Genomic DNA, 15,240 nt, shown 5'->3' on the forward strand with positions numbered 1-15,240 from the left:
ATCAAATTTGTGGGGGTAAACTTTTTTTAATGTGTCAGAACAAAAACAGAACTCAGATCTTAACATTAAACGCAAATACACTGTAAGCTAAACATGCTGTATCATGTAGAACAAAATGCTCAGAGAATTCTATTCTTCATAAGGTAAATGAGTAACTAAATTGGTTTTCTGAACATTAACCAGTCTCTCAGAAGATCATACTTTGGACAAAGTGGAAGGATACAGAGTGACTACAACATCTTAATGGCATTATGTTTGGTCACAGGGATAAAAAAACATATGAACAGTAACATTTAAGCTTATGATAGTTTTACCTTAGTTTTTTCATCCACAACTCTGAGTCCATCTGCCGATACCCACAGGACTGCCTTAACAGCTTTCTTTCCAGTCTTTTAAGAGAAACCAAAAAAGAAGAGGGTGGGGGGAGAGACACACACATATATAATATTAAAAAAAAAAAGGTCATATTCCATAGAAAACACTGACTTCTGCCTTCCATAAGTCACAAGTACAGATGGAGTCCAAGGTTCAGGAGGGGTGCCCAAAGCCAGATACTCAAATCAAACTGCAGAAACATTCAAGAAAAAACAAGCCAAAGCCATTATTTTAGAAACACAAAGCAAAACAATAAGGTAAAATTAAGTAAAGGGTAAGGAGGATAAATGGAATAAAAACCAAGATATCACATTCCGTAAAGGGCAAAGAATAAGTAGATTCTTCACCCATTTCAAAACTCAACCACGAAAACCAAGAGTTAGATAAATATTAAATACATAAGGAGTTACACCACAAGTAGCTTCTACAAGTGTATTCAGAGTAGAAAGTAATAGGTAAGTCTAAATTGAGATGCTGACCATTCTACTATACTTTGACCCCAATGTGTATGGCTGTGCCCTTGGTCACCTGAAATTTTCATATTAAAAACCCAAGAAATCTTCATGATTCCTTTAGCAATCTTTAAAAAGCATTACTTATTCTCCCAGGATTAACACAGAACTGCTTTAGTTTTTAATTTGACATTAAATGCAGACAGACATTTTGGGGACATAGGAGGATTAAAAAACCTGGAAAAATATTGTCATTATAACATAAATTCCTTTTGCTGGCTGAGAAAAGGCTTTGGCACAAGTCACATGAGAACAAGCTGATGAATGATTTCTCCTGTGATGGAATGAAAATGGGACAGGGGAGTTTCTAATAGCAATTTAGCAGCTTCCTTTCTTTTTACTTGCTCCAAGGATACAAACAAAATAAAAGCAAAGTGAAGGCTCAGAATAGGTATCAAAACATCATAAGAAAGTATAGATCAAAAGAAATCTGGTACTACTCTGGGAGGGACAAAGGAGGATAAAGAAATGCCTACCATTCTCCACTTTACATGTCCAAGCCCAGCACTCCTCAATAAAGCACGGCCTTATTAAAGTGAAATGTGTAATCCACTCTGGCTCCAACTCCACCATCACCTCAAATCTGATGAGAGCCTATTACATACCAGGCAATAGAAATACTTGAGTTCACAGTCCACTAAAAGGCGACACTCAGATAAAAAATAAATAATACAGTAGCAAGTGCTACAGCTTCCCTGGTGGCTCAGACAGTAGAAAATCTGTCTGCAATGCAGAAGACCTGGGCTCAGTCCCTGGGTTGGAAAGATGCCCTCGAGAAGGGAATGGCTACCCACTCCGGTATTCTTACCTGGGAAATCCCAAGGACAAAGGAGCCTAGCGGGCTACAGTCCATGAGGCCACAAAGAGTCAGACACGACTGAGTGATTAATGCTTTCAAGTGCTATAGTAGAGCTGAAAACAGTTTGTAACAATGTCGGAAACAAGGCACAGTCAAATCTATTTGTGGAATTAGGGGAAGGCTTTTTAAAACTGAAGAGTGAATTGGGCACTACAATAATTTTTCTAGATGCCCCAGGTAGGAATAGGAATGCAGGGGAAGTAATAGAGGTAGTAGACATCCCAGGCAGAAGAAACAGCAGTACAGGATATGGAAGCAAACAACAGAGCAAATCTGGGCCCTATAAATACTTCAGTGCAGCCTCAAAGTGGGGAGGCACAGTAGGATATAAAGAGCAGGAAAGACCTAGACATGGAGGACTGTGTATGCCTGCTAAAGAATTCTATCTTAATTCTATGAGCAATTAAGAGCTTCTAAAAGAATTTTGAACATGATTAAACAGATTTGCATTTTTTAAATATCACTTTGGAAGCACTGTAGAGGAGCTGGAAAGAGACTGATAGGAGGTAGAAATACCACAACAAGATTCCAGGTGAGAGAAAATGAGGGTTGAGCTCTCTTGAGTGAGATACAGGGCTGGAGATGAGAAGTCTGAAATGGTGAATATAAGAGAAATGTTGAAGACCCCTCTCTGTTCCTGGCTTGGGGAACTGGGTGGAGAGGGTACCACAAACTAAGAAAACAGAAGAGATGCAGAAGCAAGTTTGAGAGGGGGAGACTAGAATTCCAGTTTTAGACAAGCAATGTTTGAGATGTGTGTGCAACATCCAGGCAATTGGATATACAGATCTAAATTCAGTAGAGAACTCTTAAGATAGAATTTTAGTTTTGGGAAACATCAATCGTGGGAGTAATATGAGGGTCAAGGACAGGAGAGAATATCAATAATTAAGGAATTGGGAGACAAGTAATGAAATATCAGAAAAGGAATAGTGAGGAGAATGTAGAGAGATTAGCATCACTGAAACCAATGGAGAGGAGTTTCAAGAAGTAATTTGTGGTCCAAAATGTCAAATGTTGTAAAATGACCAAGTAAGGAAAGATGTGAAACGTGTCCATTGGATGCAGTGATGAGTAAGGCACCACAGACTGACAGCGGTTGAGGTGGCTGGTTATTTTTATTTTTAGATTGGCTAGGTTATGGTTGCCCAGTTGTTTGATCAAACACTAGCCTACATGTTGCTATAGAGGTCTTTTGCAGATGTGATTAACATTTACAATCAACTAACTTTAGGTAAGGATTTCCCAGGTGGCTCAGTGGTTAAGGTTTGACCCCTTGGTCAGGAAGATCCCTTGGAGAAGGAAATGGAAATCGACTCCAGTACTATTGCCTGGAAAATCCCATGGACAGAGGAGCCTGGTAGGCTACATACAGTCTACGGGGTCGCAAAGAGTCAGACATGACTGAGCAACTTCACTTTCCCTTTCCCTAGTGACTGAAGAGCAGCAGCAACTTTAGGTAAAGGAGATAACCCTACCCTTGATAATATGGGTGGGCCTCATCCAGCCAGTTGAAGGCCTTAAGGGTAAAACTGAGGTTTCCCTGAGAAGAAATTCTGCCTGAATTTCCAGCCTATTGGTCTGTGTGTGTATACACATAGAGAGAAAGACAGAGAGAGGAGGGAGGGAGACAGAGAAACAGACTGTGGTTCAGTTTCTCTGAAGGATCTAAAAAAGTGGAAGTCAGACTAGAATGGGTTGAGAAGTAAATGAAAGGCAAGAAGAGTCTACATATATTAAATACTTTCTTTAAAAAAGCTTTCCTACAAAAAAGAGCTGTACTGCAACAGAGGACAGGCAGAGGATCAAGGGAGGTCCTTTAAAAATTGTGGTAAACTAACGTGCTATACTAGAAATAGAATGGATTTTGGAGTAAGACAGATACAAGTCTGAATTCAATGCCACTATTCATAAGCTAAGGAAGTTACAGAGTCCTCTGAGTTTCTACTTCCTCATCTGTAAAGGATCTGTGGGGTTGGTAAAAGGACCAGAGTTATATAAAGCACCTGGAATTTAAAGAGGGCAATAAACAATTAGTGTTCATTTATTGTTACATTAATAAACTTAAAAATTTCTCCCAACAACAAAGCTTCTTGAAAGAGTAAGACACACTTTCACCACCACCAACAACAGATAATGCTTATTTGCTGAATGACAAAAGCCTGTGGAAAGATGGAGACTAAAGCCCCAAAAGAGTAATGTAGAGAACAAAGACGTCAAGGAGGTGAAATAGGATGAAGCCAGAATGCAAATTTTAGATGGGAAGGGAAATGTCCCTTCCTTGAAACAGAGGGATGGAGTGAAGCCGAGTAGAAATGAAGACAGATTAGTAAAGGAGTGAGTGACAAGTTGAGGAAGTTTACTTCAAAGAGCCACAAATTTATCTGATCAGGAGATGAGATGATCTACTTTGCTAGGGAGAAAAAGGTAGGCAGATTTAAGAGCGTAAAGACTTAAACAGCAGTATTGGGGCAGTATAGTACAACGACTGCACAAACTCTGGAACCAGGCTGTTGTCTGAGTGTGAATTCTGGTTCTGCCATTTATTAGTATGATCAAAGGCAAATTACTTGACCTCTCTATGCTTCCGATTCCACTTCTGCATAACAATGTTAATAATGTCACATACCTCATGGGATTATGATGAGGATTCAATAAACAAACAGACATACCCATCAACAACTATAACTGCCCATATTTAACCAATGCTTAGGTAGTATTAGAATAGCAAGGAGAGATAAGAAAGCCTTCCTCAGCGATCAAGGCAAAGAAATAGAGGAAAACAACAGAATGGGAAAGACTAGAGATCTCTTCAAGAAAATTAGAGATACCAAGGGAACATTTCATGCAAAGATGGGCTCGATAAAGGTCAGAAATGGTATGGACCTAACAGAAGCAGAAGATATTAAGAAGAGATGGCAAGAATACACAGAAGAACTGTACAAAAAAGATCTTCACGACCAAGATAATCACAATGGTGTGATCACTCACCTACAGCCAGACATCCTGGAATGTGAAGTCTAGTGGGCCTTAGAAAGCATCACTATGAACAAAGCTAGGGGAGGTGACAGAATTCCAGTGGAGCTATTTCAAATCCTGAAAGATGATGCTGTGAAAGTGCTGCACTCAATATGCCAGCAAATTTGGAAAACTCAGCAGTGGCCACAGGACTGGAAAAGGACAGTTTTCATTCCAATCCCAAAGAAAGGCAATGCCAAAGAATGTTCAAACTACCGCACAATTGCACTCATCTCACACGCTAGTAAAGTAATGCTCAAAATTCTCCAAGCCAGGCTTCAGCAATACGTGAACCGTGAACTTCCAGATGTTCAAGCTGGTTTTAGAAAAGGAAGAGGAACCAGAGATCAAGCCAACATCCGCTGGGTCATGGAAAAAGCAAGAGAGTTCCAGAAAAGCATCTGTTTCTGATTGATTGACTATGCCAAAGCCTTTGACTGTGTGGATCACAATAAACTGTGGAAAATTTTTCAAGAGATGGGAATACCAGAACACCTGACCTGCCTCTTGAGAAACCTGTATGCAGGTCAGGAAGCAACAGTTAGAACTGGACATGGAAGAACAGACTGGTTCCAAATAGGAAAAGGAGTACGTCAAGGCTGAATACTGCCACCCTGCTTATTAACTTATATGCAGAGTACATGAGAAACGCTGGGCTGCAGGAAGCACAAGCTAGAATCAAGATTGCTGGGAGAAATATCAATAACCTCAGATATGCAGATGACACCACCCTTATGGCAGAAAGTGAAGAAGAACTCAAAAGCCTCTTGATGAAAGTGAAAGAGGAGAGTGAAAAAGTTGGCTTAAGGCTCAACATTGAGAAAACGAAGATCATGGCATCTGGTCCCATCACTTCATGGGAAATAGATGGGGAAACAGTGGAAACAGTGTCAGACTTTACTTTTGGGGGCTCCAAAATCACTGCAGATGGTGACTGCAGCCATGAAATTAAAAGATGCTTACTCCTGGGAAGGAAAGTTATGACCAACCTAGACAGCATATTCAAAAGCAGAGACATTACTTTGCCAACAAAGGTCCATCTAGTCAAGGCTATGGTTTTTCCCGTAGTCATGTATGGATGTGAGAGTTGGACTGTGAAGAAAGCTGAGCACCGAAGAATTGATGCTTTTGAACTGTGGTGTTGGAGAAGACTCTTAAGAGTCCCTTGGACTGCAAGGAGATCCAACCAGTCCATTCTAATGGAGATCAGTCCTGGGTGTTCACTGGAAGGACTGATACTGAGGCTGAAACTCCAATACTTTGGCTACCTCATGAGAAGAGTTGACTCACTGGAGAAGACCCTGATGGTGGGAGGGATTGGGGGCAGGAGGAGAAGGGGACGACAGAGGATGAGATGGCTGGATGGCATCACCGACTCGATGGACATGAGTTTGAGTGAACTCCGGGAGTTGGTGATGGACAGGGAGGCCTGGCGTGCTGCGATTCATGGGGTCGCAGAGAGTCGGACATGACTGAGCGACTGAACTGAACTGGGTAGTATTTACTATTTTGCTGGAAGGTAAGCTCCATGAAGGTTTTTCTTCATACTTATTGTTCACTGCTGTATCTTTAGAGCTTAGAACAATGCATGGTACAGAGCAGGAGTTTAAGAAATATTTGTTGAAGGGATAAATTTGCTAAATATCTGCTATAGGAAAGAGGAGACAGTTAAATCAGTGATATATAAGGCTGCCAAACGGTACTGAGAATCCTGTGTAAGAAATCTGAATCTTCAATTTTATCAATATGTTCATTGTGTAACAGTAGCCTACAGTGTGCAGCACCTGATGCAAGAGACAGAACTACTTCAAGGTTGGGAGACTGAAGGTGGGAAAACTAAAAGATCATTTTAGAACGGGACTGCTCCCTATTTAGTCTCCTTATCACACACAAGGAAATATTTTCTTGGCCCAATTAGACTTCTATGAAAATATCTCTGCTTTTTGAGGTGTCTTTAATCTTTACGGTGTTGTACTAAATGCATCAGTGAAGCACTGTATTTGTCATATTTCATAGTTTCTGACTACTCTAAACAGGGGATGAAAACAGATAATATGAATTTTTCCATTTGTTCATATATCTAAGTGCCAGTTCTTGGATTCCAGTACAGTTTGCCACATTATGATTACTTCAATAAGGGATTGAGATATAACACTCAAAGACACACCTGCAGCTGAAATTAAGTCCAAACTTCCTCTCACAAACTCTATAGTAGCAGTGCTTCTAAACTATCCATCAACTTTTTAGAGTTTTTCATTCTGGTAACATAAACTAAGATTCCTAATCACTTTTTAGAAAATGATGAAAGTCACAGAGAGAAGATTAAAGTTTTCCTTTTGTTTGCCCTGAAACTGTCTACTTAAGCAAATTACCTTAGAAGATAAGGTTAAAGTTAGCTAACCACAGGACTGAAAAAAGAGATAACCCAGAATAAGTACGAAATGTAGAATACGCATACATCTTAGTTACATACACAACCCGTAAAAAGACTATATAATACTTCAGACACTAGTAAAAATGTGATAGGGGTAATGTATATATGACAATTAAGAATTATTTTATCACCATGGTTCCAGTGCTTTCTATTTTAATGATAATTTCAAGGTAATAGGTAGAATTCACACTGACTAGTGTCAGTGCATAAAAAAATACAATTTTATAGAAAAGAGAAACCTGTTTATTATTCAAGCAGAGAAAATGGGTCTAATATGAACAGAACTTCAGTAACTGAGAATTTAAATTGGTGAAATCTAAGAAGGATCAGGCTATCCTATGAGTGAAAAATGTCAAATTAAGTATAATTTTCAAGTAACCACTCAACTCTCTAAATATCCAATTCAGAATTTTAAAACTAACATTTCCCTTAAACACCTTTTTTTACGGGTAGATACAAACCAGTACAGAAATTAAGCAGACTCTGACATTGGAGAAAAGGACAGCAGAAAATCAATTGATTACAAATTACTAAGTCAGGAAACTTGAACTTGCAAGTAAGAGAAATGTACAAGTAATCTTAACATGAAATTACTAGTGAAGAAACACAAACTGGTTGCAAAAATGATATGGAAATAGTAACTAAATAAGCTCAGTACACTGTAAGATCATTTTCTCCTAAATATCAAAGCTACTCATAATAAAAAGCAATGAAATAACTAATTACAATAAAGAACTGCCATCTACCTACTTATGTCCAGCTGCCTGTTGTTTTTTTTAAGTCAATACCACTTCAGAAAGTTTTTTTCAAGGATGGAGATCATAAGTTGGTAGGGTTCTCAGGATGTTGACAGGTTCTTACAGTCACTCTTTTGGTATACATATTGTTGTTATTTGGGGAAATACTTCAGATTTCCAGTTGGAAAATTAAGTTTCTAAACTGTTTAAATCACAGATTAGGAAACTTTCTATGAAGGACCAGATACCAAATAACTATGGCTTTGCAGGCCATATAGTCTGTGTCATCTACTCAAGTCTGCCTTGCTGCACAAAAGCAGCCAGACAATATGTAAACAAATGGACATGGATTTATAACAATACAACTTTATAAAAGGGTTTTGGAAGGACAATTCATTATATTGAAATATTAGATCTGTTTGGAATTGCCCCTGAATTCTTTTTCTTTTCTATTTTTTAAAACAAATGTCCTTATATCCCACTAGTTTATTATAGTACAATATATAATATTATATATATAAATTATTACATTAACTGAGACCTGAACTCAGGTGCAGTCCAACTCTAAAGTTCTGTGATTCCCAAGGCCAACACTGAGATAAGAACATGCAATTAATCAACATAAATAGAAGTAATATTGGGGGCAAAACAATTGTGCTGAGAATACGATAAGAGCAAAAGGTGTTCTAATGTAAGCCAAAGCAAAGGAATGCTATAAAGACACACAGAAGCGTAATTTGGCTTAGCTATGAAATGTTAAGAAGCAACAGCAGCAAACAAGGCCAATTTGGGCAGGAAGATTAGAGCAAGTCACTCTTTCTGAGCAACAGTGATATGCCATTCTACTGTGCAGAGCTCTTTTCTGCTACACACCAAAGAGGTCTTCAAGGGTACCCAGTATGTAAAGAATCTCTGGTCAGTCTTTCTGCCACACCTACACACAGAGATAACCCAGTCATTATGGTGTAATAACATATTAGCAGGCAACCATGGCACAGAGTGCCTTGTAATGAATGAACAAGACAACTTCTTTTTAAAAAAAAATCTGAGAAGGGCCTTCAAATCTATTAGATGACATTTAATTTCTGAACAGACTGTGTAATGAACAAATTTTGTCTTAAAATTCCAAGATACAGTATGTATCTTCAAAAGAAAGAGCAGTAAAGAAAAACACAACTTTCTATAGAATTTGAGACTGGTACTATCTCCAATGGCTGCTTTATTAAAAATACAGTAACTTTTATCTTGCACTTTCTTAAGTGAGAAGGGCCTTTAAAGGCTTTCAGGAAAAAATAAGGATAATAGCATGTCATGAACCAAACAACAAAACTGAGATTTTTTGAGGCAGTTGAGCTCTTCCAGTATGCCAAATCACTTTTTAAAGGGGAAGAAGGAACCTAGAACAGAAATTATTCTAATATTAAGTTCATATTTCAAACGTATATAATAGAAAAAGTGGAAATTCCACAGGGACCTAAAATTCAACCTGTCTGAAACCAAATTCATTACACCTCTTCTCACAGTGAAAGACCCCTCACCACCGTGGTCATCTTTACCATAAACTTAGGTCTTACCTCCTGTCTCCTTTCGTATATACCTAGGGTGAATGAATGATCTCCTCACCCCAGTGGCTGTTAATGCTGCTCCTTCTATGCCTTTCTCCTCTTAGTGTAACTGGAACTCATAGTCTTAAGTCTCAACCTTAAGTATCATCCCCTCTCAGAAGCCTTGAACACAATCTCTTGCATTCATTCTCCCTCTCTGCTCCAACAGTACTTGTTATTGTTACACAATTTGCTAACTTTTTTTTAAACCTGTCTGGTTTTACTACAGGGTGAACTTGAAAGCGGTGCATCTGACATTCACTCACTCAGACACGTTGGAGTAGCCATCATGGACCACATACTATTCTAGGCATTAAAGACTCAGCCAGGAACAAAACAGGTCTGTCCACAGAAAGCTTATGTTTTAGTGAGGAAGAACTAAAAACCAAATTAGTAAAATGCATGAGTTTGAGTAAGCTCCGGGAGTTGGTGATGGACAGGGAAGGCTGGTGTGCTGTAGTCCATGGGGTCACAAAGAATTGACACGACTGAGCGACTGAACTGAACTGATGCTACGACAGATGGTGATAACTTCTATCAGAGGAAAATAAAACTAGGAAGGGGAACAGTGAGTGTTTATATATAGAAGAAGGTGGTATTTGAAATTTAAAACAAGGTTCTCTCAGTGACTGCCTCAGTGAAAATGGGGCTTTTAAGCAAAGAATGGGAAGAGATGAGAAAGTGAGCCACACACATATCTGGATGATGAGTGTTCCAGATTAGAGGTTATGGCAAGTGCAAAGGTCCTGAAGTGGAAGCATACCTGGTATACTCAAGGAAGAGCAGGGAGGCTAGTATGGCTGAAACAGAGGAAGCAAGAATAGGAGAAGATAGGAAAAGGGACAGAGGGAATTCATGTACAATGGCCCACTAGGCCCAGAAGACTTTGGTTTTTACTCTGGGTAGGTCAGAAAGCTACTGGAGGACCAACTGCCATAGGGAAACAATCAGATCTGTCTTAAAAAGATCACTCAGACTGATATCTTGAGAACAGATAACAGAGGAATAATGATGAAAGCAGATTGAGTAGAACATTAATGCAATGATTCAGGTAAGCAGAGGAGCTGGCATGGACCAGGGTAGTGGTGGAGGTAGTCAGACAGGAACTGCTGACAGGATGATATAAGGTAAAAGCGGAAGAAGTCAAGATCAGATCCAGGATTTGTGGCTTAAGCAGAGGGACTGGGATGGGAAAGACTAGGGAAGAGCAGTCCGGGGAAGAGTTTAGAATTTGGTTTGTGACACATTAATATGAAATGCCTTAGGGTGAAATGTTTGATGCTAATGATACTGACACTTGTTCATATAGCAAGCTATTCTGTACACTTTGCTTGTATTTACTAATTTAATCTTCAGAACAATCACATGAAGTTGGAATTAGTATCCCTCCCACCCCTTTTTTTTTGGTAATAGATGGGGAAGCTGAGGTACAAAATGGTTAAAAACATCTCCCAAGATCACAAAACTAATAAGCAGCTGAGCCAGGATTAAATACACACATGGACATCACCAGATGGTCAACACCGAAATCAGATTGATTATGTTCTTCGCAGCCAAAAATGGAGAAGCTCTATAGTCAGCAAAAACAAGACCAGGAGCTGACTGTGGCTCAGATAATGAACTCCTTATTGCCAAATTCAAACTTAAATTGAAGTAAGTAGGGAAAACCACCAGACCATTCAGGTATGACCTAAATCAAATCCCTTATGATTATACAGTGGAAGTAAGAAATAGATTTAAGGGACTAGATCTGATAGATAGAGTGCCTGATGAACAATGGACGGAGGTTCGTGACATTGTACAGGAGACAGGGATCAAGACCATCCCCATGGAAAAGAAATGCAAAAAAGCAAAATGGCTGTCTGAGGAGGCCTTACAAATAGCTATGAAAAGAAGAGAAGCAAAAAGCAAAGGAGAAAAGGAAAGATATACGCATCTGAATGCAGAGTTCCAAAGAACAGCAAGGAGAGATAAGAAAGCCTTCCTCAGCGATCAAGGCAAAGAAATAGAGGAAAACAACAGAATGGGAAAGACTAGAGATCTCTTCAAGAAAATTAGAGATACCAAGGGAACATTTCATGCAAAGATGGGCTCGATAAAGGTCAGAAATGGTATGGACCTAACAGAAGCAGAAGATATTAAGAAGAGATGGCAAGAATACACAGAAGAACTGTACAAAAAAGATCTTCACGACCAAGATAATCACAATGGTGTGATCACTCACCTAGAGCCAGACATCCTGGAATGTGAAGTCTAGTGGGCCTTAGAAAGCATCACTATGAACAAAGCTAGGGGAGGTGACAGAATTCCAGTGGAGCTATTCCAAATCCTGAAAGATGATGCTGTGAAAGTGCTGCACTCAATATGCCAGCAAATTTGGAAAACTCAGCAGTGGCCACAGGACTGGAAAAGGACAGTTTTCATTCCAATCCCAAAGAAAGGCAATGCCAAAGAATGTTCAAACTACCGCACAATTGCACTCATCTCACACGCTAGTAAAGTAATGCTCAAAATTCTCCAAGCCAGGCTTCAGCAATACGTGAACCGTGAACTTCCAGATGTTCAAGCTGGTTTTAGAAAAGGAAGAGGAACCAGAGATCAATTGCCAACATCTGCTGGGTCATCAAAAAAGCAAGAGAGTTCCAGAAAAGCATCTGTTTCTGCTTTACTGACTATGCCAAAGCCTTTGACTGTGTGGATCACAATAAACTGTGGAAAATTTTTCAAGAGATGGGAATACCAGACCACCTGACCTGCCTCTTGAGAAACCTATGCAGGTCAGGAAGCAACAGTTAGAACTGGACATGGAAGAACAGACTGGTTCCAAATAGGAAAAGGAGTACGTCAAGGCTGAATACTGCCACCGTGCTTATTTAACTTATATGCAGAGTACATGAGAAACGCTGGGCTGGAGGAAGCACAAGCTAGAATCAAGATTGCTGGGAGAAATATCAATAACCTCAGATATGCAGATGACACCACCCTTATGGCAGAAAGTGAAGAGGAACTAAAAAGCCTCTTGATGAAAGTGAAAGAGGAGAGTGAAAAAGTTGGCTTAAAGCACAACATTGAGAAAACGAAGATCATGGTATCTGGTCCCATCACTTCACAGGAAATAGATGGGTAAACAGTGTCAGACTTTATTTTGGGGGGCTCCAAAATCACTGCAGATGGTGACTGCAACCATGAAATTAAAAGATGCTTACTCCTGGGAAGGAAAGTTATGACCAACCTAGACAGCATATTCAAAAGCAGAGACATTACTTTGCCAACGAAGGTCCATCTAGTCAAGGCTAAGGTTTTTCCAGTGGTCATGTATGGATGTGAGAGTTGGACTGTGAAGAAAGCTGAGCACCGAAGAATTGATGCTTTTGAACTGTGGTGTTGGAGAAGACTCTTGAGAGTCCCTTGGACTGCAAGGAGATCCAACCAGTCCATTCGGAAGGAGATCAGCCCTGGGTTTTCACTGGAAGGACTGATGCTAAAGCTGCAACTCCAATACTTTGGCCACCTCATGCGAAGAGTTGACTCACTGGAAAAGACTGATGGTGGGAGGGATTGGGGGCAGGAGAAGGGGATGACAGAGGATGAGATGGCTGGATGGCATCACCGACTCAATGGACATGAGTTTGAGTGAACTCCGGGAGTTGGTGATGGACAGGGAGGCCTGGCGTGCTGCAGTTCATGGGGTCGCAAAGAGTCAGACACAACTGAGCGACTGAACTGAATTGAATCCAGATCTCCAGTCTGTCCTTGACCCCTATGCTATACTGTTTCTAAGATGGAAATACCACTCTGGAATTTATGGGAGATGTCTGGAGATAGAAACTTCAAAATCATCAGCATAGAGATGGTATTTAAATCCGTGACACTGGATGAGATCATCAAGGGACAAGCATAGGTAGAGTCCACAGACTGAGAAGTAGGCAGCAATATAAGGGAAAATGAAGACAGTATGACCCCTTAACTCCAAACAAATAGTGTTTCAAGGAGTGGGAGGGATGGGCTAAGTCAAATGCTGTTGATAGGTTGAGTAAATAGAACCACTGGAATAATAATACAGATGACCTGACAAGTGGTGAGGGTAAAAGTCTGATAGAGTGTTCAAGAGAGTAAAGGAGAGCAGAAACTGAAGGCACCAAGAAGAAACCTCCGTTTAAAAAGAAGGTTTATTTTCATGCTAATGGACAATCCACTAGAGAAAGAAAAACTCATTATGGAGGATGAGGGATAGCAATACTGAAGAGCTGGAATAAGAATTTTGTGGAGGAGCTGGCCTCAGCTAGGAACACAGACAGCTTATCCCTTGAATAGGAGGGAAAATAGAATATATGTGCACAGATGCATGTAGGTGAGAAGATGTGGTATTGTGTCTGAGAGTTCTCTTCCAGCTGATTCTATCTGTTCAGTGAGGTAGGAAGCAAGGTCATCAACTGAAAGAGAGAACAGAGTAAGAAATTCTGGAGATTTAAGGAAAAGGAAAGCATAGCCAAATAGTCATCTGAAAGTGAGAATAAACTGGACTAAATAAATGGAGACCATCTTGCTCATCGTTGATCTGGGTAGCCTAGTATAGTTCCTAGTATGTTTTAGACACTAACTGTGACTTTGGGCTTGAGAACCACTGACTCCTTATGAATACAAATTAAAAAAAAACAACTTCAAAGGTTAATGAGTTGGTTTTTTTTTTTCAGTCTAGAAAAGATCAGTGGCCAGGCCATTTGACATATTAGTTGATCACGTTACAGGAAATACTGAAACCAAGAATCAATGGAAATATTCTAATGACTCCTGGGATTGTCTTTTTATTTTTGCTTCTTTAGAAATTTGTTATATTGCACTTCAAAAACAAATCGTAAAAGGTGCATTTAATATGATATGAGAGAGGGTAAATTTTATAGAAGAAAGGGCATGGGAATTTAAAAAGCAGAAAGGAAGAAAAGGAAAGAGGCAGTAGATATTCCCTCACTTGTAGAGGAAAGGACCCAGAGTAGTCTAAGTACAATCTGCCATTAAGGAAAAAACATAGGAAATCTAAATAGAATGTAGATGTGAGCACACTGACTTAACGTGGTCATGAATACCATTTAAATGTTTTACTCTTGAGAATTAGTTGCAACCAATATAACCATGCGCTACTTTTCAACTATGTATTCTCTAAAACATAACCATTTCTAATGATGCCATTTAACAATTGTAATAGCATAAAAACTTGAAAAAATATATATCTGGCAGTACATTAACAATATCTGTTATAAGAGATATTACAATATTTTTGGTGATTTTTATACAGTTAGAAGTGGTTAACCCCCTCCCCCAAATTAAATAATAGCCTAGGGAGGAGTTCACAAACTCACATCCCCACAGGGTTAAAAGCAGGTAACAAAATGAGTGAATCAGACGGTGAGGACAACAGGGAGCTACAGGGATGTGGCAACAGGCAACCAAAGGGCATAACAGCTACTCAGCTCCGCATACAAAGTTAGCTGTTTTGCCAGATCTGCCATTCCTAAAATAGATACAATAGTTTCAATCTGAAAGCTTTCAATGTTTGAAATACTGGCAACTAATTTAAATTTATGAACTGTGTGCAGGCCATACAATGTACATTTGTGGGAAGCATTCACGCCCTTGAGCAGTCTAGTGTCCCCTGCATCTGACATTTTTCCATTCACTGTATTGAAAGCCTCTTGAGGAAAAC

At 39.5% G+C, this 15,240-nt stretch overlaps 1 protein-coding gene across 14 annotated transcripts in view; it reads right to left on the reverse strand.

Annotated features, from left to right (window-relative positions):
- The window catches only part of NUMB (NUMB endocytic adaptor protein), a 163,712-nt gene that overhangs the window by 14,379 nt on the left and 134,093 nt on the right, over positions 1-15,240 (reverse strand). For all 14 annotated transcript variants that reach the window (XM_055538586.1, XM_055538582.1, XM_055538592.1 and 11 more), the window contains one exon: positions 315-389. In XM_055538586.1, the coding sequence (XP_055394561.1) occupies positions 315-389 (75 nt within the window). The remainder of the gene's footprint in view (positions 1-314; positions 390-15,240) is intronic.

The sequence above is a fragment of the Bubalus kerabau genome, chromosome 10 (assembly GCF_029407905.1).
Source record: "Bubalus kerabau isolate K-KA32 ecotype Philippines breed swamp buffalo chromosome 10, PCC_UOA_SB_1v2, whole genome shotgun sequence".
Lineage (NCBI taxonomy): Eukaryota > Metazoa > Chordata > Mammalia > Artiodactyla > Bovidae > Bubalus > Bubalus kerabau.